The sequence below is a fragment of the Heterodontus francisci genome, chromosome 23 (assembly GCF_036365525.1).
Source record: "Heterodontus francisci isolate sHetFra1 chromosome 23, sHetFra1.hap1, whole genome shotgun sequence".
NCBI lineage: Eukaryota > Metazoa > Chordata > Chondrichthyes > Heterodontiformes > Heterodontidae > Heterodontus > Heterodontus francisci.
This window is the reverse complement of record NC_090393.1, coordinates 61,390,438-61,418,132: the sequence shown is the minus strand read 5'-3', so window position 1 is coordinate 61,418,132 and position 27,695 is coordinate 61,390,438. Positions and strand designations below refer to the sequence as shown.

General features: G+C 43.4%; 1 protein-coding gene across 1 annotated transcript; it reads right to left on the bottom strand.

The window, feature by feature from the left end:
• Positions 1–357: 357 nt before the first annotated feature.
• LOC137382866 (solute carrier family 2, facilitated glucose transporter member 11-like) lies at positions 358–25,145 on the bottom strand. The gene is made up of 12 exons (XM_068055401.1): positions 25,037–25,145; positions 22,505–22,603; positions 15,063–15,223; positions 14,506–14,630; positions 10,283–10,412; positions 8,930–9,078; positions 7,948–8,135; positions 7,182–7,292; positions 6,975–7,076; positions 6,627–6,702; positions 6,055–6,182; positions 358–2,972 (listed from the first exon to the last, which is right to left on the bottom strand). The coding sequence occupies exons 1-12, from the start codon at positions 25,049–25,051 to the stop codon at positions 2,748–2,750; spliced, it is 1,509 nt and encodes a 502-aa protein (XP_067911502.1). The 5' UTR covers positions 25,052–25,145; the 3' UTR covers positions 358–2,747.
• Positions 25,146–27,695: the final 2,550 nt, after the last annotated feature.

Below are 27,695 nucleotides of genomic sequence, written 5' to 3'. Positions count from 1 at the left end.
GCCAGTCTATGCTCAAAAGCCCATGAAGACTCTGTGGGCGGTTGTCAGCACAATGACATTCCTTCACCACTGAGCACAAAATCTGGGACAATAACTGGTTATTTGCTTTTTTGTGGGATCTTGATGTGCACCAATTAACTGCCATGTTTGCCTACATTGTATCAGTGACTGCACTTTAAAGTCATGCATTAGCTGTGAAGCACTTTGGGACATCACAAATTTTTTGAAAGTTTTGGTAACTGAAGCAGGCTGCAAAGTGCAAAAAAGTTTTCAAAAAGTCACAGCAGGACTCTGAGCAATGATTGACAGGCAGCCATTAAACATTAAATTCTAATAAACAACCAGAACTCATATACCTTACGCATTGCTTAAAAAGTCTTTATTTTCGATATATCTTCACAATAGACAAAAGTCATAATTTGCTGTTTTAAGCAATAACGCTAAAGCTAAATAACAAACACTAAACAGTGAACGCAGAACATGAATCAGAGCCCATTGAGAGCAGAGCCGAAGCACTAGAATTTGCCATGGTGTGCTAGGAATGCTGGAAATCCGTGTACACCAAGTGCCTGATCCTGGCTGCGTTGCTGGAAAGAGGATCCCAGCAGAGTCCTCTGGCTCCCCAACAGGCATCTGCAGCAGTCTGGTATTCAGAGTCAAATAAATAGCCTTTAAAATTTCAGGCAAGATACAGAGAGGGCTCCACGATAAATAAGAGGTTTAGGTTCCTGTCAAGGTTACCCTGTTGAGTTCAGAGTTCAGCAAGCATCTTCCAGGTGCTCACGTATTAAATTAATGAAAATTGAGGTGAGCTCTTTGGAAGGAAGTCACGTGGGCTTCCTTGTACACTGCGATGTCAACTCATCACGTTAGGCTCCCGTGAAGGTATCGCAGGGATTCCCATCAACACTTTCAATGTAAACGAGTTACGTTAATTTTTGAAGGATGTCACATGTATCTGCATGTGCTCTATGAACTAAAACCAATAAAGAGAGGGCTCAAGCTGGTTAAGATAATGAAGAGCAGCAAGGGTGTTGAGATGAGGTTTTCTCGGCACCATGATTTATAGTCTCCTCAGCATAACATCCGAGGTAAAGCAACAGGGACAAAGGGTTCTTGCTAGTGTGATGATATTTGTTCTGAAGTAAAGATAGGAGAAGTAGTGGCCGATATAACTGGCGGCCTGCTAACTAGACTAGATTCTCAGACTTGGCGCCTTCTGCGATTTTATTTGGGGTTTATAACAAGACTGGCATTAAAAGAAGTCTCATTCTTGTTACTGGGGCCTAATCCCTGCTCGCACCTGCCATTTCCCGACCAGCGCCCCTGCACACACCACTCAGTGCCAAACGCATGTTTGGGAATCAGCTCTTTGACCTCAATAGTTTACCTAAGATTCAAATCCAAGATGATTCCTTTGCTCAAATGCACTGTTCCATGCAGACAACCAACACATTGCAAAGCACAGTTCCATAAATCCAGTGCACTGCACCTCTCCCCCACCCTACCCCCAGAAACAACGCTAAAATCAATTGGGGTTGGTGCAGCCCTCGGAACCAAAATGAACATGTTCAATCTCAGTGAAAGAGCACTACTCCCTGATCAAAATAAATGATCACCAAAGAAATTGGAAGTAAACTGGAAAACAGTTCCAGCTTGGATTCTGCGATGTCCCTGTTCAGATATTTCCACAATTTTGAAATTTATCTTGCTCCCTAATTTTCACACATGGGGGTAGAGTTTGACTTTCTGTGATTGAAAACAATGGAAATACAGATCAATACTTGCTATCTCCCATTTTATGCTATGGCCCTTTATGCTATGAAGTTATGTGTGTTGTAGTGAAGGTAAGGGAAGCAGTGGCAGGTGTAACTGGCCATCCACTAAAAAGTCAAAGTCAGAATCCCCACCCCCCCCCCCCCCCCCCACCCAATTTTCAACCAATGTCTGTGCAGTGACCAGTGCGAAGAGCACGGAGGAGCACACTGATACAACTGAGTGGCTTGCTAGGGCAGTTAATAGTCAACCACATTTGTGTGGGGGGACTGCAGCCACATACAGGCCAGGTGGCAGGTTTCCTTCTCTTAAGAACTGTAACACCATCTTTAATCAATACTGCCAGACTTCTTCATCTTTTTCCTCAATACTTGGTAACCAGGAATATTAAGAACCCATTCCTGGCTTTGTTTGAACCTGGTCTCCATTAATGCAATCACATCATAATCCCATATAGCAATTTGTACCTGCAACTCACCAACCTCATTGGTTATACTACAGACATTGACATTTATACAATTTAATACCTCCCTTGTCACTTTGAGATGTCCTGATGTTGGAAAAGACATTTTCTTTGTATTGTTTTAACAATAGGTCCCTTCAGTTTCAGGTTAGCAAGACACACCGTTAACTGCATTGAGAATAAGGTACAGAGAGAATCGAACAAACAATTATCCAGCAAGGGACAAGAGCAGTAAATCCACGTAAAGCCACTAGTTGTTTTTGGCTAACTCTTCAGAACTTTCAAAAATATAACAAATCCATCACTCAGAGCCTCTGTGCCTGGCTCTTATTCGCTTCCAGTTGTAGAGAGGGTTCCCACAGTGACAGCTGTTTGCTGACTGATTGGAAATGCAGTCTGCAAAAGGTGCTGAGGTCAGAGAGAGTGCACAAGGCGGTGACGCTTCATCTCCCCCTCCCAGCTCCTCTCCGACGACCGGATCTGTCACAACCTTTAACTCTTTAACCCATTATAGTCTGGTAGCAATGACAAAGATCTCTGGAATGTTCTGTGGGGCTTTACTGCGAACTGCCACAGAGCTACCTCCCATCCTCTTCCGGTTTATTTTCCGAAACTCTTCGGTGATTTCTAGAATGGTTTTTCCTTTTGTTTCTGGCAGAATGATGAAAACAAACACTGCAATGATCAGGCAGTCGCCCAGGAATATCAGGAAGCAGAATGGACCCAATCCTTCCTGGAATAGAAAGAAAGGTAGAACAGGGTCAGACAGGGTAACTAAAGAGTCACATATTAAATACACAAACTAACCCCCATCTTTAGTCATCACAGTTACTTCCATTGTTGTTATTTAAACAAAGACTTGTATCTGTACAGCACTATATCACATCTTTCAGAAATACCTCAAAGCAATTCAGATACAAATGAATCAATTGGAAATGCAACTGATAATGAAAACAATTTTGCACACAGCAAAGACCAAATGAATGGATGACCTGCTGATCTGTTCTTTACACTAGTTAAAGGATGAATGCTGGCCAGGAGATCTTCTGAATCCTTCAATAGTGCCACGGGTTCTTTATGTAGACCTCAAGGAGTTGGAGTCTCAGTTTAACGTCTCATCAGAAAAATGACACCTCCAACAATGCAGCACTTCCTTAGTACTGCACTCAAGTGAATTTTGTACCCAAGTCTATGGAATGAGGTCTGAATTCATAATCTTCTGACCCAGAGGTGAGTGAGCTAACACTGAGCCAAGTTGGGTTAACAAAAGCAGAGAGGACCTTTTTAAAAGAAAATCAGGTTCTTTGATATTTTTATCCTTTTCGTCATTTTCTGAGTTACTTTTCTCTTCAGTTTTTAAAAAATATCATCCAAAACTTCGCACCATGAACTGTTGCTCAGTAATGTAATTTCCCACAAGGTTCTGGGGCTAAAAGGATTAAATTGAGTACCTGTTGCATAGGCTAGGCTTGTATTCCCTTGAGTATGATCTGATGTGTTTATGGTGATGAAATGATTTAAAGAATAGATAGAGAAAAAGTATTTCCTCTGGTGAGGGCAGAATGTTAGAATTAGAGCTAGACTGTTCAGGGTGATGTCAGTAGGCATGGCATTAGAAGATCAAAAAAGACATTTAAAATAGAAAGGGGGATGTAATTGATAAACTAATAAAACTTAGGATAAAAACCCTGGTTCAGATGGATTACATCCACACACATTTAAAAGAAGAGAAGGGAAGCGATAGCAGAGGCATTACTGAATTTTTTTATTCGTTTCATGGGATGTGGGCATCGCTGGCAAGGCCAGCATTTGTTGCCCATCCCTAATTGCATTTGAGAAGGTGATGGTGAGCTGCCTTCTTGCACCATTGCAGTCTATCTGGTGTAGGTACACCCACAGGGCTGTTAGGAAGAGAATTCCAGGATTTTGATTCAGCGACAATGAAGGAACAGCGATATAGTTCCAAGTCAGAATAGTGTGTGGCTTGGAGGGGAACTTGCTGTTCCAATGTGCCTGCTCCCCTTTTTATAAAAATTAATTTGAAAAGGGAACAGTGCCAGAGGATTGGAGGACAACTAATGTGATTCCTATAGTTAAAAAGTGAGATAAAACAAATCCAAGGAATTATAGACCAATTGGCTTAATGTCAGTGGTAGGAAAGATAATGGAATCTTTACTCAAAGATGTAATAAAAAACATCTAGAAACTGAAAATATAATAAAGATTAATCAGCATAGATTTTAAAAGGGAAGGTCTTGATTGACCAACCTCATTGAATTCTTTAAAAAAGTAACAGAGGATAGATAAGGGTCATGTGGTAGATAAGGGTAATGTAGTAGATGTAATATATTTGGATTTTCAAAAGGTCTCCATAAGGTAGCATGTGGAATCAGGGGACAAGTAGCAGAATGGATAGCAAGCTGGCTCCAAAAGAGAAAACAGACAGTAAGGGTTAAAGGTAGTTACAAAGACTAGCAGGAGGTGGAAAGTGGTGTTCCACAAGGATCAGTGCTGGAACCACTGTTGTTTACTTTTTACATAAATGATTTGGACTCAGGAATCAAAAGTACAATTTCAACACTTGCCAATGACACCAAATTGGGGTGTGCAGTTAATAGAGGAGGACTGTGACAAAATACAGGAAGACATTAATAAACTTGCAGAATGACAAATGAAATTCACTACTGGGGCGGTACAGTGGCGCAGTGGTTAGCACCGCAGCCTCACCACTCCAGCGACCTGGGTTCAGTTCTGGGTACTGCCTGCGCGGAGTTTGCAAGTTCTCCCTGTGACTACGTGGGTTTTTGCCGGGTGCTCCGGTTTCCTCCCTCAGCCAAAGACTTGCAGGTTGATAGGTAAATTGGCCATTATAAATTGCCCCTAGTATAGGTAGGTGGTAGGAATATGGGATTAATGGAGGATTAGTATAAATGGGTGGTTGATGGTCGGCACAGACTCGGTGGGCCGAAAGGCCTGTTCCAGTGCTGTATCTCTAAATAAAAAATAAGGTGGTGCATTTTGGTAGGAAGAATAAGGAGGCCACATTCTTTTTGGAAAATACGTCTCTCAATGGGGTAGAAGAACAGAGTAATCTGGGATTACAGATTCACAGATCACTAAAAGTAGAGATGCAGGTTAATAAGACCATTCAAAAAAGCCAACAACACTTGGATTTCATTTCTAGAGGGATAGAACTGAAGAGCAGAGAAGTTACATTAAACTTGTTTAGAACCTTGGTTATCCCACACTTGGAGTACTGTGCACAGTTCTGATCTCCATAGTATTAAAAGAACATAGAGGCACTGGTGAAGGTGCAAAAAAATTTACTAGAATGATACCAGAACTGAGAGGTTATTCCCATCAGGAAAGACTGAACAGGCTGGGCTGTTTACTGTAGAAAAGAGACAACTGGGCAGTGACCTGATCGAGGAGTAGTTGAAGTGAATAGCATAGGTGCATACAAGGGAAGTTAGATAAGCACATGAGGGGGAAAGGAATAGAATGATATGCTGATAGGTTTAGTTGAAGCAGGGTGAGGGGAGGCTCATGGACCAGTTTGACTGAATGGCCTGTTATTGTGCGGTAATTACAATGTGATAGATTTTTGTTGGGTATGGGCATTAAGAGAAATAGAAAGCTTGTAGAAGGAGTTAAGATACAGATCATCCATGATCTGACTAAATGAAGGTACAGGCATGAAGGCCTGAAGCCTGTCCCTATATTCCTAGATAACAGGCACTGAAACCTATTCAGTTTTGCAAATGAATGTGCAATTGAGAGTCTCTCATTTAAGATTTATTTGTGATCTTACTTACCACAATAAATGGGAAGATCATTCCCAGAAGGACGAGGCCCAGCCACTGGAAGGCGCCATTTATCACAAAGGCAACAGGTCGATACGGCTGAGTGAAGATTTCGAAGGGGATGATCGCAGTCACACCCGCTGGAAAATCAAACACAATCTCATATTGACATACAGACTGTCCTGGAACACAGACCGGCTGACTCAGTGAATAATCCCCTCCCCTTATCTCACCCCACTGATGTGATGGGACACTGCCCCACCCCTATCCCTCACTCTGGTGGAACACTGTAACCCCCCCAATCCCCTCACTCTGGTGGAACACTGTACCCCCCCCCCCAATCCCTCTGGTGGAACACTGTACCCCCCCCCCCCCATCCCCTCACTCTGGTGGAACACTGTAACCCCCCCCCCCCCAATCCCCTCACTCTGGTGTAATACTGTACCCCCCCAATCCCCTCACTCTGGTGTAATACTGTACCCCCCCAATCCCTCTGGTGGAACACTGTACCCCCCACCCCCCAATCCCCTCACTCTGGTGGAACACTGCCACTCCAGTTTGTCAGCGAATGTATCTGAACTCACCAGGACCAATTCCATAGCTGAAGATATAGGCAAAGATGAGGAATATGCTGCAGTATGGCAACCAGGTGAACTGATGCTGGAAAATAAGAGGTTGATAGAGAATCGAACATTATACACTGGGGATATCAGAGCAGGGAATGATCTAGTAATCCACTGCAGACATGTTTGTGATCATTTCTTCATAACAGTATCATGAGTATTCATGGCACCTGTCAGTGTGTCACACTGCCAGACTACAAACCCCACCAAACCCCTCAATTAGATTGCAGCCTGTAACTCACTCCCGAGTATCTGTTACTCTATATATATAAACCACCTGAGCCCTTTGGTTAGATTTCAGACACTCACCTGCAGAGGCAGAGTAACACACAGGAGCGCTGCCCACAGGGTCATCAGACTGTATCCTTTCCACAGTAAAGCCTTTCTCCCATCTCGCTCAATGAAAAATCCCTGTCCAAAAACAATAAAAGGACTTCAGCAACATTAGGAAAACGAGTTGCTGGAACAATCTGAATGTGCGAAGCCATCCCCTGTCCCCATCTGACTGGCACTTACAGAAATCATTGAGGTCAGCAGGAGTGTTGCACCTGCCCCCAAAACCACATATGGTATCGTCCAATCAGGAATTCCAGCTTCCTGGAACACTTCGGAAGAGTAGAAATAAATCTAGGGAACAGGAAATCAAGTAACTCTTAGAGTTGAGATCTTTATTTCATAATGATAGTATACATTCAGTGTGCCTTAATCATCTATCTTGAATCTCATTCCCTGTCACTTTTTCTCTGTGTCTTTCCCTTTGTCTCTCAGACTGTCACTGTCTCTGCCTGTCCATTAGCTCCTGTGTCTCAGTGTGTGGCTGTGTTGGTGTCTGTCTGTGTGTGTGTATATCTGATTGTGTGTGTTTGTCCGTGTGTCTGTGTTTATGTCCATGTTTATGTCTGTGTTTTTGTGTGTGTGTGTGTCTGTGTGTCTGTGTTTATGTCCATGTTTATGTCTGTGTTTTTGTGTGTGTGTGTGTCTGTGTTTATGTCCATGTTTATGTCTGTGTTTTTGTGTGTGTGTGTGTCTGTGTGTCTGTGTTTATGTCCATGTTTATGTCTGTGTTTTGGTGAGTGATTATGTGTGTGTGTGTGCCTCCTTCTCTGTGTTTCTATCTCCTTGTGTCTCTCTTTTCCTGTCCGTTCTCTCTGTCTTTATTTATATCTCGCTTCTCACTCTCCTGTGTTTCATCTCTTTCTGATGCGTGTCAGTCTTTGGCTCTCATTCGGTCTCCTGCACTGAGTTAGTTGTTAGTTGATGATGACATGCCACCTCTACTCACCGCATTGATGCCACACAACTGCATGGCGACAGTCAGCATGATGTTGGTAATGAGCTGCCATCGTACTGAGCGGTCTTGGAACAGCTCCCGGGCGGTCTTCGCTCGTTCCCCCTTTGCTGCAGCCTGTTCAGCCTCCATATCTTGGACCTCCTCATAAAAGTCTCCTTGACCCCAGAGTCTTCGGAGCGCTTTGGGGTGAGAAACCAATGCAGGCAGTTAATTGGGGGAGAGGAGCTTCACCGGAAGACAGGCATCTCCTTTGTTTATAAATCCTGCCCAGGAAAAGGAAATTGAGGTGCTGACTCATTCTGTCTGCCCGATTTCAGTTAATCGTTAACCTAGTCCAGCAAAGGCTTGCTTTTAAAATTCTCATCCTCGTTTTAAAATCCCTCCATGGCCTCGCCCCTCCCTATCTGTAATCTCCTCCAGCCTCACAACCCTCCGAGATATCTGCGCTCCTCCAATTCTGGTCAGTTGTGCATTTCTGATTTTCAACACTGCACCATTGTCTTCAGCTGTCAAAGTCCTAAGCTCTGGAATTCCCTTGCTCAGCCTCTCAAGTTCCCTCTCCTCCTTTAAGACCCTCCTGAAAACCTACATCTTGGACCAGCTTTCGGTCAGTTATCCAATATCTCGTTTTGTGGCCCACTGGTAAGGCTCCTTTAAAGCACCTTGGCTCCTCAAAAATGGCATGGGATTCTCATAGAAATAGGAAGGGTACTGATAATATAGTGCTACACAACTATTCATGGTTTTTCTTAAAATAGAGGAAAGGACCTGGTTCAAATCAGGCCAACTGTGCCTTAAGTTGCACTGTTTGACCTTGTGTATGTTTCGGGGTCACTGAATGTGTTTAGTTATTTAATTGTAGCACCAATACCTAACCTGTCACTGGGCCAATTGGTGATTTTGCCAACATCATTTTCACTAAATCCAGCCCAGGTAAAGCACCTTCCCCGCCACCCAATCCCCTTCCACTCACCATCCACGCATAGGACCTTATTGCCCTTGTCGATCAGGAGGTATCTGGGGCTCTCTGGGAACCAAGGCAGCAAGACGAGCTGAATGAGGGCGGGCAGGCCGCTGAAGGCCAGCAGCAATGGCCAGGCAGCCTCGGTGCCTAATATCTCCCTGAGGAAGGACAAACAGGGATAGAGAGTGGTGTTAGAAAGCAGCAGACACTGGCTGTCACCCTGAGTATTCACACCAACACACTTGCCCGTGTAGTCTATAGCAGTGTCGCCCAATAGGAATCGCTAATAGTTGCAGCTACCACAAAACTATTTAACCACATACACTAATTTTAACGGAAAGCATATTACACATAGTAACTGTACTTCACATGGATAGTTATACACATATAATTATTTAGCAAACGTCTACCCCAGTCAGTAACTAAGGAATTAAAGCACTCACACACTCTGCTTTTAACTATTATTTTACAAACAAAATGTACAGAAAGGTTGAAGTTTATATGCATACATCATGTGAATATGAGTATTGAGATCACATGCCCATTGTAGACCATCAATTTTTATTTTCTAATCAGTAATTAGCTGTATCTAGATTCCCAATTAGCAATCAGCAGAGTTGGGAATAATCAGCATATTTAAAGCTAAACAAAGTGTCCTCAGTGTCAGAGGCAGGGGGAACAGCTTTAAAAGAGGGGCAGGGAGGAGGAGCACTCATGATGTTGGAGGCAGTGATCAGTATAATTCTGGCCTCTTGTGCATCCTCGACTACCTTTGCCCTACTGTTGGTGGCCATGCCTTCAGCTGTCAGGCTTTAAGCTCCAGAAGTCCCTCCACCTCTCAATCTCATTCTCCTCCTTTAAGATGCTCCTGAAAAACTACCTCTTTGACCAAGCTTTTGGCCATCTGTCCTAATGTCTCCTTTGGTTCAATATCATTTTTTTGTCTGAATATGCCTTGGGACGTTCAACTATATGAAAGGAGCTATATAAATGCAAGTTATTATTTGTATTAGGGATTTGTCAGTAATAACTCATCCACCCTCAGAGGGAGTTGTGGTTGTTTTGGGGGGAACAGAGAGATGGAAAGGGTCACAGGGAGACGGAAAGGGGCACAGAGGGAAAAAAAGGGCACAGGGAGATGGGGAGATGGTTACAGGGCCTACATATGACACCATATGTTAAATGGTCGATTCTTAATTACATCAGGGCCGTGATGCCAGTCTCATTCACTTCCCAAGAACAATATTTTTATAGATTATTTAAGTTGAGCCAAGGAAAAACTAAACCATTGGCTGTCCTTTGGCAAGAAGCTTGAACTAAGTACTCGTTGAAATTTGTACATACTAAAAATGAGAGTTTTACCTGATTCCAACAACTTGTCCAATGAATTTACCAAAGGCAACAAACATCGCACGGGTCAGAGAAACAAGACCTCGCAGTTCCTTCGGCGCACTCTCCCCAAGGTACATACTGTGAACGTTGAGGCCGATACCTACAAATAACAGAATAAAGATTCTGAGCTGATGAAAGCAAAGCTCACTCACTGCAGGGCTGACTTTTACAAACCACACCCCAAGTATAAGATATAGTTTGGTCTCTTTCACATGGGCCTGGTCTTTCTTCATAACCTGCATCGCCTCTTTACTAATCCATCCCCCAGCGTGCAACACAATGATCACAAATAGAGAAATCAACAACACACCCAACAGTATAGCCATCAATAACATTCCCAACAGTACAGCCATCAATAACACACCCAAATGTACGGCCATCAATAACATTCCCAATAGTACAGCCATCAATAACATTCCCAACAGTACAGCCATCAATTACATTCCCAACAGTACAGCCATCGATAACACACCCAACAGTACAGCCATCAATAACACACCCAACAGTACAGCCATCAATAACATTCCCAACAGTACAGCCATCAATAACACACCCAACAGTACAGCCATCAATAACATTCCCAACAGTACAGCCATCAATAACATTCCCAACAGTACAGCCATCGATAACACACCCAACAGTACAGCCATCAATTACATACCCACCAGTACAGCCATCGATAACACACCCAACAGTACAGCCATCAATAACATTCCCAACAGTACAGCCTTCAATAACATTCCCAACAGTACAGCCTTCAATAACATTCCCAACAGTACAGCCATCAATAACATTCCCAACAGTACAGCCTTCAATAACATTCCCAACAGTACAGCCTTCAATAACATTCCCAACAGTACGGCCATCAATAACATTCCCAACAGTACAGCAATCAATAACATTCCCAACAGTACGGCCATCAATAACATTCCCAACAGTACAGCCTTCAATAACATTCCCAACAGTACGGCCATCAATAACACACCCAACAGTACAGCAATCAATAACATTCCCAACAGTACAGCCTTCAATAACATTCCCAACAGTACGGCCATCAATAACACACCCAACAGTACAGCAATCAATAACATTCCCAACAGTACAGCCTTCAATAACATTCCCAACAGTACAGCCTTCAATAACATTCCCAACAGTACGTCCATCAATAACATTCCCAACAGTACAGCCATCAATTACATACCCACCAGTACAGCCATCGATAAAACACCCAACAGTACAGCCATCAATAACACACCCAATAGTACAGCAATCAATAACATTCCCAACAGTACAGCCATCAATAACATTCCCAACAGTACAGCCTTCAATAACATTCCCAACAGTACGGCCATCAATAACATTCCCAACAGTACAGCAATCAATAACATTCCCAACAGTACAGCCTTCAATAACATTCCCAACAGTACAGCCTTCAATAACATTCCCAACAGTACAGCAATCAATAACATTCCCAACAGTACAGCAATCAATAACATTCCCAACAGTACAGCCTTCAATAACATTCCCAACAGTACAGCCATCAATAACACACCCAACAGTACAGCAATCAATAACATTCCCAACAGTACGGCCATCAATAACATTCCCAACAGTACAGCCTTCAATAACATTCCCAACAGTACAGCCATCAGTAACACACCAAATAGTACAGCCATCAAAACATTCCCAACAGTACAGCCATCAACAACACACCCAACAGTACAGCCATCAATAACATTCCCAAGAGTCGTCTTCTTCTTATTCTTCTTCTTTGGCCTCCTTATCTCGAGAGACAATGGGTAAGCACCTGGAGGTGGTCAGTGGTTTGTGGAGCAGTGACTGGAGTGGCTATAAAGGCCAATATTAGAGTGACAGACTCTTCCACAGGTGCTGCAGAAAAAATTGGTTGTCGGGGCTGTTACACAGTTGGCTCTCCCCTTGCGCTTCTGTCTTTTTTGCTGCCAACTACTAAGTCTCTTTGACTCGCCACACTTTAGCCCCGCCTTTATGGCTGCCCGCCAGCTCTGGCAATCGCTGGCAACTGACTCCCACGACTTGTGATCAATGTTACAGGACTTCATGTCGCGTTTGCAGACGTCTTTAAAGCGGAGACATGGTCGGCCGATAGGTCTGATAACAGTGGCGAGCTCGCTGTACAATGTGTCCTTGGGGATCCTGCCATCTTCCATGCGGCTCACATGGCCAAGACATCTCAAGCGCCGCTGACTCAGTCGTGTGTATAAGCTGGGGATGTTGGCCGCCTCGAGGGCTACTGTGTTGGAGATGCGGTCCTGCCACCTGATGCCAAGGATTCTCCGGAGGCAGCGAAGATGGAATGAATTGAGACGTCGCTCTTGGCTGACATACGTTGTCCAGGCCTCGCTGCCGTAGAGCAAGGTACTGAGGACACAGGCTTGATACACTCGGACTTTAGTGTTCCGTGTCAGTGCGCCATTTTCCCACACTCTCTTGGCCAGTCTGGACATAGCAGTGGAAGCCTTTCCCATGCACTTGTTGATTTCTGCATCGAGAGACAGGTTACTGCTGATAGTTGAGCCTAGGTAGGTGAACTCTTGAACCACTTCCAGAGCATGGTCGTCGATATTGATGGATGGAGCATTTCTGAGGTCCTGCCCCATGATGTTTGTTTTCTTGAGGCTGATGGTTAGGCCAAATTCGTTGCAGGCAGCCGCAAACCTGTCGATGAGATTCTGCAGACACTCTTCAGTGTGAGATAGTAATGCAGCATCGTCAGCAAAGAGGAGTTCACTGATGAGGACTTTCCGTACTTTGGTCTTCGCTCTTCGGCGGGCAAGGTTGAACAACCTGCCACCTGATCATATGTGGAGGAAAATTCCTTCTTCTGAAGACTTGAACGTGTGTGAGAGCAGCAGGGAGAAGAAAATCCCAAACAGTACAGCCATCAGTAACACGCCCAACAGTACAGCCATCAGTAACACACTAAACAGTACAGCCATCAATAACACACCCAACAGTACAGCCAACAAAAATGCACCCAACAGTACAGTCATCAGAAACATTCCAAACAGTACAGCCATCAACAACACACCCAACAATACAGCCATCAATAACATTCCCAACAGTACAGCTATCAATAACACACCCAACAGTACAGCCATCAATAACACTCCCAACAGTACAGTCATCAATAACATTCCCAACTGTACAGCCATCAATAACATTCCCAACGGTACAGCCATCAAAAACATTAACAACAGTACAACCATCAATAACACACCCAACAGTACAGCCATCGAAAGCATTCCCAACAGTACAGCCATTAAAACATTCCCAACAGTACAGCCATCAACAACACACCCAACAGTACAGCCATCAATAACATTCCCAACAGTACAGCCATCAACAGCACACCCAACAGTACAGTCATCAAAAACATTCCCAACAGTACAGCCATCAAAACATTCCCAACAGTACAGCCATCAATAATACTCCCAACGGTACAGCCATCAATAATACACCCAACAGTACAGCCATCAACAATACACCCAACAGTACAGCTATCAATAACACACCCAACAGAACAGCCATCAATAACACACAACTGTCCAGCCATCAATAACACACCCAAAGATACAGCCATCAATAAGATTCCCAACCGTACAGCTATTAATAACACGTACAATGACAGAGAGAAATTTGCCTGTAATCTATTCAGCACCTTGGACAGTGCATGTGTGACGCTGCAAGCCAGCATGATTTAAACAGAAAGCCAACATTGCATTGAAGCAATTGATAAACAAATAGTACAGTCAAAGGTTCAATGCTTTGTCAAACCCATCCCATCACATAGCTAAAACAAGGCTCGGTCTCACACTTCATTATTCAATGACTCTACGACTCTAATGTAATACATTAAAACCATTTACAGGGTTAGGAATTTCTCTGGTCAAATGGACTAGCTCATCATTCAAATGTCCCCATGACCCCTGTCTATAGTGCCAGAGGGTGTACATTATTTTGCTCAAGGGCTGGACTCTTTTTTTAAGGTAATTTGATGGCTTGTCTGAATCGCCCCTGGCCCTCCCGCCCTGACCACATATGGGCCGGAGTCACCACCCACGTCAGTCAAAACAGTCGAATTATAGTTGCCAATAATGTTACAGCAAATCTTGATAAACAACCAAAGGAGGAGGAAACAGTTCTCCTGGTACCTGCATTGACTCCATACAGGAATCTCCCCACTAGGATCATCTCGAACGACCATGCCATCTTGCTAAACATCATTATTATTGCAGCTATGATGGCCACAATGTTGTTGAAAAGCAGAGCTTTCTTCCTGGAACACAAATCAAATGGTTTCATTAGCAGGAGGAATTCAGTGAAGTCAGATATTCCTCTGAAGCTTACTGGTATAGACAAGTTAATGGGTGATGGCCAGTTTATGGATTATTCTTTTCCTCATTGAGAAGGAGGGCAAATTAGCTGACAGGTTACCCCAGGGCTTTTGGAGTGTGACCCTGGGCAGTGGCACAGTGCCTACAGGCAAATCACCCCAGACTGTGGCCGTGTCACCTGGCCAGTGGACAAATTATCTCAGGTCTCAGATGAGCCACCTATCAGAGTGAAAAGGTCCCTGTGTGCCTCACCTTTGGGCTGGCTCAAGGATGGTAAATATCTGCAGATCTGACACAAAAAGACAGGAATCCATGGAAAAGACATTTGTAACTTGTGCATTATTTTCACTGAACAGTTTCCTGGTAGTCCTTACCTCCCATACTTTACTGAGAGATGCCCAGCGTTCAAGGCTCCAAGCAGTCCTCCAATTGGATAGATTGAGACGATCACGCACCAGAGGAGTGTGACAGCAGTTTCGTCCAATGTTGTGCCAAAGCGCGCAATCCATGTCTCAGCAATAAATTCCTTAATAAACTGCATTGTTTAAAAAAACACTCTGGATTAGTAACCTGAAATTCTGTGTATAAAATAATAAAAAGACTTGCATTTGTATAGCACCTTTCAAGACCTCAGGATGCCCCAAAGCACTTTACGTCCAATGAAGTACTTTTTGAATTGTAGTCACTGTGGAGTCAGGAATGTCTACAAGATGAGCATGGGTTGGCACAGTCTCGAATCTGCCCAAATTTTCCACATTCTTGCCAAAGGTGAAAAACCTTGTCAAATGGCAGTTGTTATTAGAAAATCAAGGGCAGATGCAAAGGGTGTGATTCCTCAGGGCAAGTGAGTGAATGGGACAAGACCACCTTATCACACATTTTAGAGGAGATGATAAACAAGAAAGCTCAAGCTTTAACAAGGAAAAAACTGACAAGATGCTACATTCGGTCCACTTTCCTGTATGCCAAAGGGTCTGTTTCAGTGCTGTATCTCTCTCTCTCTCTCTCTATCATGCCATGACAGCAGATCTCCTGTATGTATGAATAATAAGTAAATTTCTGTGGAAGAAATTAGAGGCCTTTGAAATGTGGATGCTAAAACGTATGCTTAAAATACCTTATACACACGATAAGACAAAGGAAGAGGTGCTTGAAATTGCAAGAGCAAAAAGAACTCTAAAAAGTGCCATTCAGAAAAGAAAATGTCAGTATTTCGGCCAGATCACTTTTAGAGGGCAAAGTGGAGGGCAGCAGAAAGAGGGGTTGACCTAGGCATAGTTGGATGATGGATGTCACAGAAGGGGTGCAGACGAGCTACAGTGGATACATGAGGACGATGCAAGATAGATGAGCAGCACAGTGGCGCAGTGGTTAGCACCGCAGCCTCACAGCTCCAGTGACCAGGGTTTGGTTCTGGGTACTGCCTGTGTGGAGTTTGGAAGTTCTCCCTGTGACCGTGTGGGTTTCTGCCGGGTGCTCCGGTTTCCTCCCACTGCCAAAGACTTGCAGGTTAATAGGTAAATTGGCCATTGTAAATTGCCCCTACTGTAGGTAGGTCATAGGAGAATGGTAGGGAATATGGGATTAATGTAGGATTAGTATAAATGGGTGGTTGATGGTCAGCACAGACTTGGTCGGCCAAAGGGCCTGTTTCAGTGCTGTATCTCTCTCTCTCTCTCTCTATCATGCCATGACAGCAGATCTCCTGGTAGGAGTCCCATGGTGCCATGAAACTATCCTCAATTGTCATAAAAAACCCATCTGGTTCACTAATGTCCTTTGGGGAAGGAAATCTGCTATCCTTACCTGGTCTGGCCTACATGTGACTCCATATGGGAAATGATAAACAGACCGTGACAGGAAGGAATAGAGAGTTCAAATCTAAGAGTAAATCAGCAGATAAGGCTAGAGGTTACAGAAATAATAAAAGGACAAAACTAAAGGCGCTGTATCTGAATGCATGTAGACTTCGAAACAAAACAGATGAACTGATAGCACAAATAGAAATAAATAAGTACAATCTGATAGCCACTACAGAGACATGGCTGCAGGATGACATAGATTGGGACCTAAATATTGAAGGGTATATGGTATTTAGGAAGGACAGGAAGCTAGGAAAAGGTGGAGGGGTGGCTCTGTTAATTAATGATGGTATTAGCACAGTAGAGAGGGATGACCTAAGTTCAGAAAACCAGGATGTAGAAGCAGTTTTGGTAGAGATGAGAAATGATAAAGGCAAGAAGTCACTTGTGGGAGTTGTGTACAGGCTTCCTAACAGTAAACGCATGTAAGACAGGGTATAAAGGAAGAAATAATGGGAGTTTGTCAGAAAGGTACAGTGGGGGATTTTAATCTACGTATAGACTGGAAAAATCAAATGGACAAAGGTAGCCTAGATGAGGAGCTCATAGAATGTTTTTGGGATAGTTTTTTAGAGCAACACATTCTGAGCCAATCAGAGAGCTGGCTATACTAGATCTGGTATTGTGCAATGAGATAGGATTAATTAATGACTTCATAGTGAAGGCACCCCTAGGAAGCAGCAATCACAATATGATTGAATTTTATATTCGGTTTGAGGGAGAGAAGAGTGGGTCCTAGACTAGTATTTTAAACTTAAATAAGGGCAATTATGAGGGCATGAAAGCAGAGCTAGCTAAAGTGAACTGGCAAATTAGGTTAAGGGATAGATCAATGGAGATGCAGTGGCAGATATTTAAGGAGATATTTCAGAATACACAGAATAGATGCATTCCAACAAGAAAGCAAAATTCCAATCATCTATGGTTAACTAAAAAAAATTAAGATAGTATCAAACTTTAAAAAAGCATATAATTGTGCAAAGATGGGTGGTAGGTCAGAAGATTGGACAGAATATAAAAAATAGCAAAGAATGACTAAAAAATTAATAAGGAGGGAAAATTAGAGTAGGAGAAAAAACTAGCTAGAAATATTAAAACAGATAGTAAGAGTTTCTATAGGTACTTTAAAAAGTAAAGAGTTAACAAAGTTAGCGTTGTTCCTATCGAAAATGAATCTGGGGAATTAATAATGGCAAATAAGGAGACGACAGATGAATTGAACAGGTATTTTGCATCAATCTTCACTATGGGGCCTCAACTATATACAATTTATATAATTGGATGAAGGGACTGAAGGCATGGTTGCTAAATTTGCTGATAACACAAAGGTAGGTAGGAAAGTAAGTTGTGAGGAGGACATAAGGAGGCTACAAAGGGATACAGATAGGTTAGGTGAGTGGGCCATCTCCATCTGGCCAATGGAGTATCATGTGGGAAAATGTGAAATTGTCCATTTTGGCAGGAAGAATAAAAAAGCATATTATCTAAATGGTGAGAGATTGTAGAGCTCTGAGATGCAGAGGGATCTGGGTGTCCTAGTGGCTGAATTGCAAAAGGTTAGTATGCAGGTACAGCAAATAATTAGGAAAGCTAATAGAATGTTATTGTTTATTGTGAGGGGAATTGAATACAAAATTAGGGGGTTTATGCTTCAGTTATACAGGGCATTGGTGAGACCACATCTGGAGTACTGTGTACAGTATTGGTCTCCTTATTTAAAGAAGGATGTAAATGTGTTGGAAGCAGTTCAAAGAAGGTTTACTAGACTAATACCTGGAATGGGAGTGTTGTCTTATGAGGAAAGGTTGGACAGGCTAGGCTTGTATCCGCTGGAGTTTAGAAGAGTAAGAGGTAACATGATTGAAACGCATAAGGTCCTGAGGGGTCTTGACAGGGTGGATGGGGAAAGGATGTTTCCCCTTGTGGGAGAATCTAGAACTAGGGGTCACTGGTTAAAAATAAGGGGTCGTCCATTTAATACAGAGATGAGGAGAAATTTTTTCTGTCAGAGGGTTGTGAGTTTTTGGAATTCTCTTCCTCAAAAGGCGATGGAAGCAGAGTCTTTGAATACTTTGAAGGCAGAGGTAGATAGATTCTTGATAAGCAAGGGGGTGAAAGGTTATCGGGGTTAGGTGGAAAAGTGGAGTTGAGGTTACAATCAGATCAGCCATGATCTTGTTGAATGGCAGAGCAGTCTCAAGGGGCCGAGTGGCCTACTCCCGCTACTAATTCGTATGTGCGTATGACCTAAAGCGTGGCTACCGACCCGATCCCGACCAGACCTGACAACATGTGTCAAGTCAGGTTGGGTCTCTCTTCTGGTTTCAGCATTCAGGCTCAGGTCGGGTCGGGCTGGACGTGGACGGTGCTGTCTTGCTCCGGGAAGTAATCTTCAAACGAACATTCAGGACGTCAAGGTGGGAAACATGCAGTCCGGACTCCGCACTCTGCAGTAAAACCTGGCTACCCGACCAAACCCGACTGACTACATGTGTCCGGGTCGGGTCGGGCATTTAAAAAAATTAAAAGACTCGGGCCCGGGTCGGGTTCGGGTTGGATGTGGTCGGGTTTCAATTTTATACCCGAGCCAGGCTTTAGTATGACCCACAATAATATGGTTGACTCTTAACTGCCCTCTAATATGGCCTAGCAAGTCACTCAGTTCAAGGATAATTAGGGATGGGCAACAAATGCTGGCCTGACAGAGACACCCACATCCTATGGAAGAACAAAAAAAAAGTAGCTACCAGTCCTCTGTCAGGTGAATGTAAAAGATCCCACGGCATCAATCGAAGAGCATGGGAGTTCTCCCTGAGGTTCTGGCCAATAATATCACTCACCCAACATCACTAAAGCAGATTATCTGATTATGATCACATTGTTGTGTGCTGTGCACCAGCTGTCTGCTGCATTTTCTGCATTGCAACAGTAATTGTACTCGAGAAAAGTACTTCCATTGGCTGCAAAATGCTTCGGGATGTCCTGAAGTGGTGAAAGATGCTATATAAAGCTCTTTCTTATGTATGAAACCTCATGCTGATGCTGGGACTAGGGTCGCAAATTGAAGGTTTTGGGGAAGAGATGCAAGGGGAATGTGAGGAAGAACTTTTTTACGCAGCGAGTGATAATGAACTGGAACTCGCTGCCCACGAGGCTGGTGGAAGTGGAGACAATCAATGATTTCAAAAGAAAACTGAATGGGTACTTGAAGGAAATAAACTTACAGAGCTATGGGGATCGAATGCGGGGGGTTGGTGGAGTGGTGGGACTGACTGCGAACATATGAACACACGAATTAGGAGCAGAAGTAGGCCATTCGGCCCCTCTAGCCTTCTCCGCCATTCAATAAGATCATGGTTGATCTGTTTGTGTCTTGAATTCCACACTCCCATCTACCCCCTGATAACCTTTAATTCCCTTGCCTAACAAGAATCTATCTACCTCCGCCTTAAAAATATTCTATGACCCCGCCTCCACCACCTTCTCAGGCAGAGAGTTCCAAAGTCACACAACCCTCTGAGTGAAAAAATTTCCCCTCATCTCTGTCTTAAAAGGGCGACTTCTAATTTTAAACAGTGCCCCCTAGTTCTGGACTCCCCCACAAGAGGAAACATCCTTTCCACATCCACCTTGTCAAGACCGTTCAGGATCTTATAAACCTCAATCAAGTCTCCCCTCACTCTTCTAAACTCCAGTGAAAACAAGCTCAGTCTGTCCAACCTTTCCTCGTAAGACAACCCGCTCATTCCAGGTATCAATCTAGTAAACCTCCTCTGAACCCCTCCAATGCATTTACATCCTTCCTTAAATAAGAAGACCAAAACTGCACACAGTATTGAAGATGTGGTCTCACCAATGCCCTGTATAACTGAAGCATAACATCCTTACTTTTATTTTCGACTTCACATTTTCCCACATTATACTCCATCTGCCAGATTTTTTGCCCACTCACTCAACCTATCTATATCGGTCTGCCACCTCCTTATGTCCTCTTCACAACATACTTTCCTACCTATCTTTGTGTCATACCATCGCTCTTCTCATCTAAGTCATTGATATAAATTGTAAAAAGTTGAGGCCCCAGCACAGACCCCTGTGGGACTCCACTCGTCACATCCTGCCAATCAGAAAATGACCCATTTATGCATACTCTCTATTTTCTGCCAGCCAGCCAATCTTCTATCCATGCTAATATGTTACCTCCTACACCATGAGCTCCTACTTTGCGCAATAACCTTTTATGTGGCACCTTGTCAAATGCCTTTTGGAAAACCAAGTACAGTACATCAACGGGCTCCCCTTTATCCACGGCACATGTCACTCCTTCAAAGAACTCCAATAACTTGGTTAAACGATCTCCCTTTCACAAAACCATGCTGACTATTCCTGATTACCTTGAGTTTTTCTACATGCCAGCTCCAACCTCCTTAATGATTGATTCTAACACCTTCCCCACGACAGACGTCAAGCTAACTGGCCTATAGTTATCTGTTTTCTGCCTCCCCCACTTCTTGAATAGGGGGGTTATATTTGCTACTTTCCAGTCTGATGGAACCTTACCAAAATCTAGTGAATTTTGAAAAATTAGCACCAACGCATCTACTACCTCATTAGCCACCTCTTTTAAGACCCTAGGATGAAGCCCATCAGGACCCGGGGACTTGTCAGTGCGCAGCTCCATCAGTTTGCTCTGTACTGTTTCCCTGGTGATTGTAATTTTACCAAGTTCCTCTCTTCCTTCCACCCCCTGATTTACAGCTATTACTGGAATGTTTTTTGTATCCTCTATAGTGAAGACAGAAGCAAAATATTTGTTCATTTCATCAGTCATTTCCTTATTATCTACTATTAGCTCCCCATTCTCACTCTCTAGAGGACCAACATTCATTTTATTTACTCTTTTCCTTTTTAAATACTTGTAGAAACTCTTGCTATCTGTTTTTCCATTTCTAGCTAGCTCCCAGAGATTACTCCCAGAGAGCTGGCATGGACTTGATGGATAGAATGGCCTCCTTCAATGCCATAAAAGGTTCTATGACCAGGTTCTCTTTGGTAAGTCAATTAGTGTCTTCCAACACCACATATCTTATACCCAACTAAAGAGTTGAGCAAGGCACTTGTCTGGAGCTTCTCTGCACCAGTGAAGCTCTGCATCCTGCGACAAACTGTCAGGAGCATTAAAAGAATTAAAAGTCAGAAAATGCCTTTTGCTCCTGATTTCTGATTTTTCTCCTCCTTCTGTCCCTGTGTGGATTCTTCTATTCAGCTCCTTGTGAAGTCTCATTTCATGTGCTTTGGAAGATCGCTTTCCCCCCACACTGGGCAACTTGTAGCTTCTCAGTGAGTGAAACTCTCAGCTTGGTGAGTGCCATAGTATTTGTAGGTTTGTCAGTGTAAACCCGCCAGAAACTTGGGTCAGAGTGCTTGGGATACAGCTTCTACTGGTAGAATGGTTAGTAACCGAAGGACACAGAATTAAGTAATTGGCAAAAGAGTCAGAGGGGTGATGAACAGATTTTTTTTAACTCAACAAGTTATGATGATTTGAAATGGACAGCCTGAAAGGATGGTGGAAGTTACAATAGTAACTTTCAAAAGGGAATTGGATATATACTTGAAAAGGAAAAATTGGCAGAGCTATGGGGAAAGAGCAGGAAGGGGAACTAATTGGATTACTCTTTCAAGAAGACAGCACAGACACAATGGTCTGAATGGCCTCCTTCTATGCTGTATGATTCTATGTAAGGGCACTTTCAGCCTGCAATGAGGGATTTTCATCTTATCAATCTGGCCGGGTTTGCTCCCTAGATCCCAGAGGTGGAAAGACAGTGACTTACCCACTGCACCAAACAATCCCCAAACTCTGACAAAGTACTTGTTAGCTCTGACCTCTTGACACAATTAAATGTAAATGATCAGCACCATTCCTTTCATTTCAAATGGGATCTGCTTACCACTGAAGGTGCATTGATTGAAGACATGTTGAATCCATATTGGAAGCCACCTCCAATCCCAGTCACAAGGATCAACGGGAGAAGCATCCGTCCCTGGAGCTACATTGTGAACAAAAAGAGATAGGGAATCACAGTACAAACTCCTCATGCTGATGATAAAAGCCACCCAAAGGTGTCACAGATTGTGAATGGACAAAACTGTGGTCGATGGCATTCAACTAGGGAAAGTCACCCACTCTGCACCCAAGAGAAACAGATCAGAGTATTTTCTTAATGGCGAGGAGCTGGGGACTGTGGATGAGCGAGAAATTTAGGGATCCAGGTGCAGAAATCACAAAAAGCTAATGGACAGGTACAAAAAATAATTAAAAAGGCTAATGGAATGTTGGCCTTTATCTCGAGTGGACTGGAATACAAAGGGGTGCAAGTTATGTCACAGCTGTATGTACAAAGCTCTGTTAGACCTCATCTGGAGTACAGTGTTCAGTTCTGGGAACTGCACCTTAGGAAGGATATGTTAGCCTTGGATTGAATGCAGTGCAGGTTCACCAGAATGTTACCTGAGCTAAAAGGGTTAAATAATGAAAACACATTGCACAGACGAGGCCTCTATTCCCTTGGATATAGAAGATTAAGAGGTGATCTAACTGAGGTGTTTAAAAAGATTAAAGGATTTGATGAAGTCGATAGGGAGAAACTATGTCCTCTGGTTTGGTGAGTCAGAACAAGGGGTCATAACCTTAAAATTAGAGCTAGACTGTTCAGAAATGATGTCAGGAAGCATTTCTCCAGAAGAGTAGTGGAAATCTGGAACTCTCTTCCCCCAAAACCTGTTGAGGCTGGGAGTCAACTTAAAATTTCAAAACTGAGTTTGATAAATTTTTATTAGGTAAGGGTATTAAAGGGTTACGGAACTGAGGTGGGTAGCTTGAGTTAAGATACAGATTACCCATGGTCTATATGATTAGATTAGATTAGATATACAGCACTGAAACAGGCCCCTGAATGGCGGAAAACAGGCTTGAGGGGTTAAATGGCCTACGCCTGTTCCTATATTCCCAGCAACAAAAGCCAAGATAGGCCCTAATAAACATCACTCATTTTCACAGACATTGGTTTATTTTGGCATGCAACACTGAAAAATAAGTACAATGTTGTGTTTGAATGGGGATGTGCAATCTATGACTGTTGTCAGTCACAGGTGATGTTCATAGTGAACTTCTATTACTCAGCTGGGATTACTGTGTTACATCCCCATTTCCATAATATTCACATTTATACAACACAGTACCTTGTTGTTGAAATGACTCGAAGCACTTCACCTGAATTCTTATTGAGCTGAAGTCACAACAGTTGTACCAACTGAGCCTCTCTGCTACCCAGAGGCATCCCAGTGCTCACAAGTGTGAGGAGAAGCACTGATATTCTGATTGTAAACCATGGACTGCTTCAGTGTAAGTGAACACCTTCTATAAGTAGGACAGATCTTCACCACGCAACAGTCCTATCACTGGGATTTGGTTAGATTGCAGTCACCAGCAGAATATCAAGTCCCAGGAAGGAAGTGATCATTCTTGTCTCAAGTACATTCAAAGAAGGTGTGTCCAGATAACACCTGCCATTTCAGCCAATATTTCACTACCAAACTTTCCTCATGTGTTCTAGTGCTTGCTTTTTTGTGCTAGGAGATATTGTTGATGAGTTGACCCATTCTGTAGCATTTCTCACCTATTTTCCTCCAAAGTTAATAGGAGGTAGCTCCGAGGAGCTAAGACACCATTACAACATGCACTCAGAACTGTTACAATGATAAATGCTGATTGGTACAATTGTTTCTCCACTGTCCTTTCACCTCTGGGATTTCTGCTTGAATTCAGCCACACCAATGCGCTCAAAACTCTCCCATCAAATACTCCCTGGGTTGGTACAGCATTGGTTCAATACAGAGTAAAGCTCCTTATACACCTTCCCATCAAATACTCCCAGCACTTTAACAATACAAGATAGATACGGAGTAAAGCACCCTCTGCACAGTCCTAGCAAACATTCCCAGGACAGGTACAGCATGGACTCCATACAGAATAAAGGTCTCTTTACGCTCTCCCGAACACTACCAGGGCAGGTAGAGCACACGCTAGATACAGAGTAAAGCTCCCGCTACATTGTCCCATCAAACACTCCCAGTACAGGTACACAGGTATAGCATAGGTTGGATACCGAGTAAAGCTTTCTGTACGCTGTCCCATCAAACACTCCCAGGGCCAGTACAGCACTGGTTAAATACAGCAACCTCCCTTAATTTATGCCAACTGTGAGCCTTAGCCTCAGAATGGCAGCCTTACTGCACCAGTGCGACATCTCCATTTCACACAGCAGCCGTCCTTGGTGATTTCTCTGAGTGACAATTCCAACTTCGTGCGAACTTATTCAGACTCTTAGCATTGCCCAGACACATGTGTCAGCACAGCCAGCAGGTAGAGGAGAATACACAGGTAAAGCAATAAGCAGGAGGAATCCACGTATAGAACATACCAGTTTCTTCAGCATGGTGCCCTTTCGCTGTGTCCAATAGGAACACCCTGTCCTCTGTAATTCCCCTGGGGTTTGGTTCTCTGGGTGGAAGTGAGCTATTTATTGGACACAAGCATGAAGCAATCGGGCTTCACACGTCCATTGTTTTTTAACCTGAACCTAATTTATTAACTATCTTTTGCCAACAGTAAAATACCCAAAGCTTGTGTTTTCACAGACCATTAACCATCTCAGCTGGGATTACGTTTTCATCAGAATCTCTGCGTCATGAACCCAGGGGTAGAATTAAACTTTAAACGTAATGAGAGTTGGCAGCCAGGAATTGTTCACTGTGCTAGTGTTACCCCAGAAATCAGCCGTCTTTCAGCCCTTGCAGTGTCTGGGTGCTGTGGGAAAGCCAAAATATATCACATCTTTTCTCTTTAATTTTGAAGTAAAGAAAAATCAATTATCTTTTAAAAAAAGTAGACACAATTGGAGAGATTGCATTTATTACAAAGTATTTACAGCATAAAAACAGGTAATTCAGCATGACAGGTCCATACCAGTGTTTGTGCTCCATACAAGTGATTTACAAAGCATCTTTCATCTCCTTACAAGTTTCAAAGCACTTCACAGTCAATGAATTACTTTTGAAGGTGCAGTCACCCCTGTTAAGCCAAAAATCACGGCACTCAATTTTCTCACAGCAAGATCCAAAAAACAAACAGGATAATGACAGAGTTACAGTGATACAGTAGTTATAGTGGTTAATGTTACTGCACATGTTGAGGCTTTATCCTCCAAGGTGGGAAAATCATCCCTGCCGCCCCCCACCACCCCCCCCCCCCCCCACCCCCCACCAGCCCTGTAACATCATCAAACTAGTTCTGGAGTTTTGCCTCCAATGGCTAACCTGGAAACCTTTTCCACAGGTTGCTTGTATCCAGGTATTGAGTGATCTTTCTTGAGGACAAATGTATTGCCGTCTAAACAAGTTCCCCTTTCATCAGTTTGATCCTAAGATTGCGCCTCCATCTCAACCCAACCCACTCCACTCCCCAAACTTGTGGCCTACCTCAACATAGTGCTCTTACTTTACCATTTATGGTTGGCATCCTTCCATCTATGAAAGATGATGGACATGCAGCGAACAATCCATTTCAGTGGGATGTCGTCTCTTGGTGCACCTTTGTTGATGGCTGTGACGGTCAATCCTTGAGAGGCAGGTTCTGCCACAAGTGCCGCACGTGAAGCTGCCAAGTGACGCTGTGAGTTGCTGTTTTTGATGTTAGCGCCTGTTGCCAAGTTCCTGTAGCAACTGATCATTGTGGTAGTGCACACCAGTCCACAGGATGTGTCACCATTTCCCTCTTTCACCAGCTAGTGACTCCCAGGTGCGATAGTTGACATTTAGGACCTTTATGACAAGCTTATAAGCATCCTTGAAGCGGAGTTTTGGGCACCCTACTGGTCATCTGGCCCCGGCTACCTCATCATATAGAAGGTCCTTGGGTATGCAACCATCTTCCATCCTGCGGACGTGTCCTATCCACCAAAGCTGCCTCTGTTTGATTAGTGCCAACACACTTGGGAGCTCTGCCTTTGAGAGGACTGCCACATTTGTGATTTTGTCCTGGCAGGATTTTCCCATAATGTGTCACAGACAGCACAGATTTATGATTTATGTACCATGTAATATATCTTTCTAAAAGGTACCCCTCTCACTCCTTTCAAGGTAACAGGATAGGGTTTAAACTAGAATGGCACGGGGATGGGAATCTGAGCAGGGAGACAGAGGAGGGGGAAACAAGGATAGAAATGAAAGACAGAAAGGTAAGAAGTAAAAGTGGAAGGCAGAGAAAACAAGGGCAAGAAACAAATGGGGCCATAGTGCAAAATAAAGCTAAGATGACTAACAATGTTAAAAAGACAAGTCTAAAGGCATTGTGTCTTAATGCGCAGAACATTCGCAATAAGGTAGATGAATTAACAACGCAAATAGATATAAACGGTTATGATATAGTTGCGATTATGGAGACATGGCTACAGGGTGACCAAGGATGGGAACTGAACATCCAGGGGTATTCAATATTTAGGAAGGACAGGCAAAAAGGGAAAGGAGGTGGGTAGCGTTGTTAGTAAAGGAGGAAATCAATGCAATAGTGAGGAAGGATATTGGCTCGGAAAATCATGATGTGGAATCTGTATGGGTGGAGCTAAGAAACACCAAGGGGCAGAAAACGTTGGTGGGGGTTGTCTATAGGCCCCCAAACAGTAGTGGAGATGTAAGGGATGGCATTAAACAGGAAATTAGAGACGCATGCAATAAGGGTACAAATGTAACCATGGGTGACTTTAATCCACATATAGATTGGTCAAACCAATTGGCAATAATACTGTACAGGAGGATTTCCTGGAGTGTGTACGTGATGGTTTTTTAGACCAATACGTTGAGGAACCAACTAGAGAACAGGCTATCCTAGACTGGGTATTGTGCAATGAGAAAGGATTAATTCACAATCTTGTTCTGCGGGGTCCCTTGGGGAGGAGCAACCATAACATGATAGAATTCTTCATTAAGATGGAGAGTGAAGTGGTTGAATCTGAAACTAGGGTCCTGAATCTAAATAAAGGAAACTACGAAGGTATGAGGCGTGAGTTGGCTATGGTAGATTGG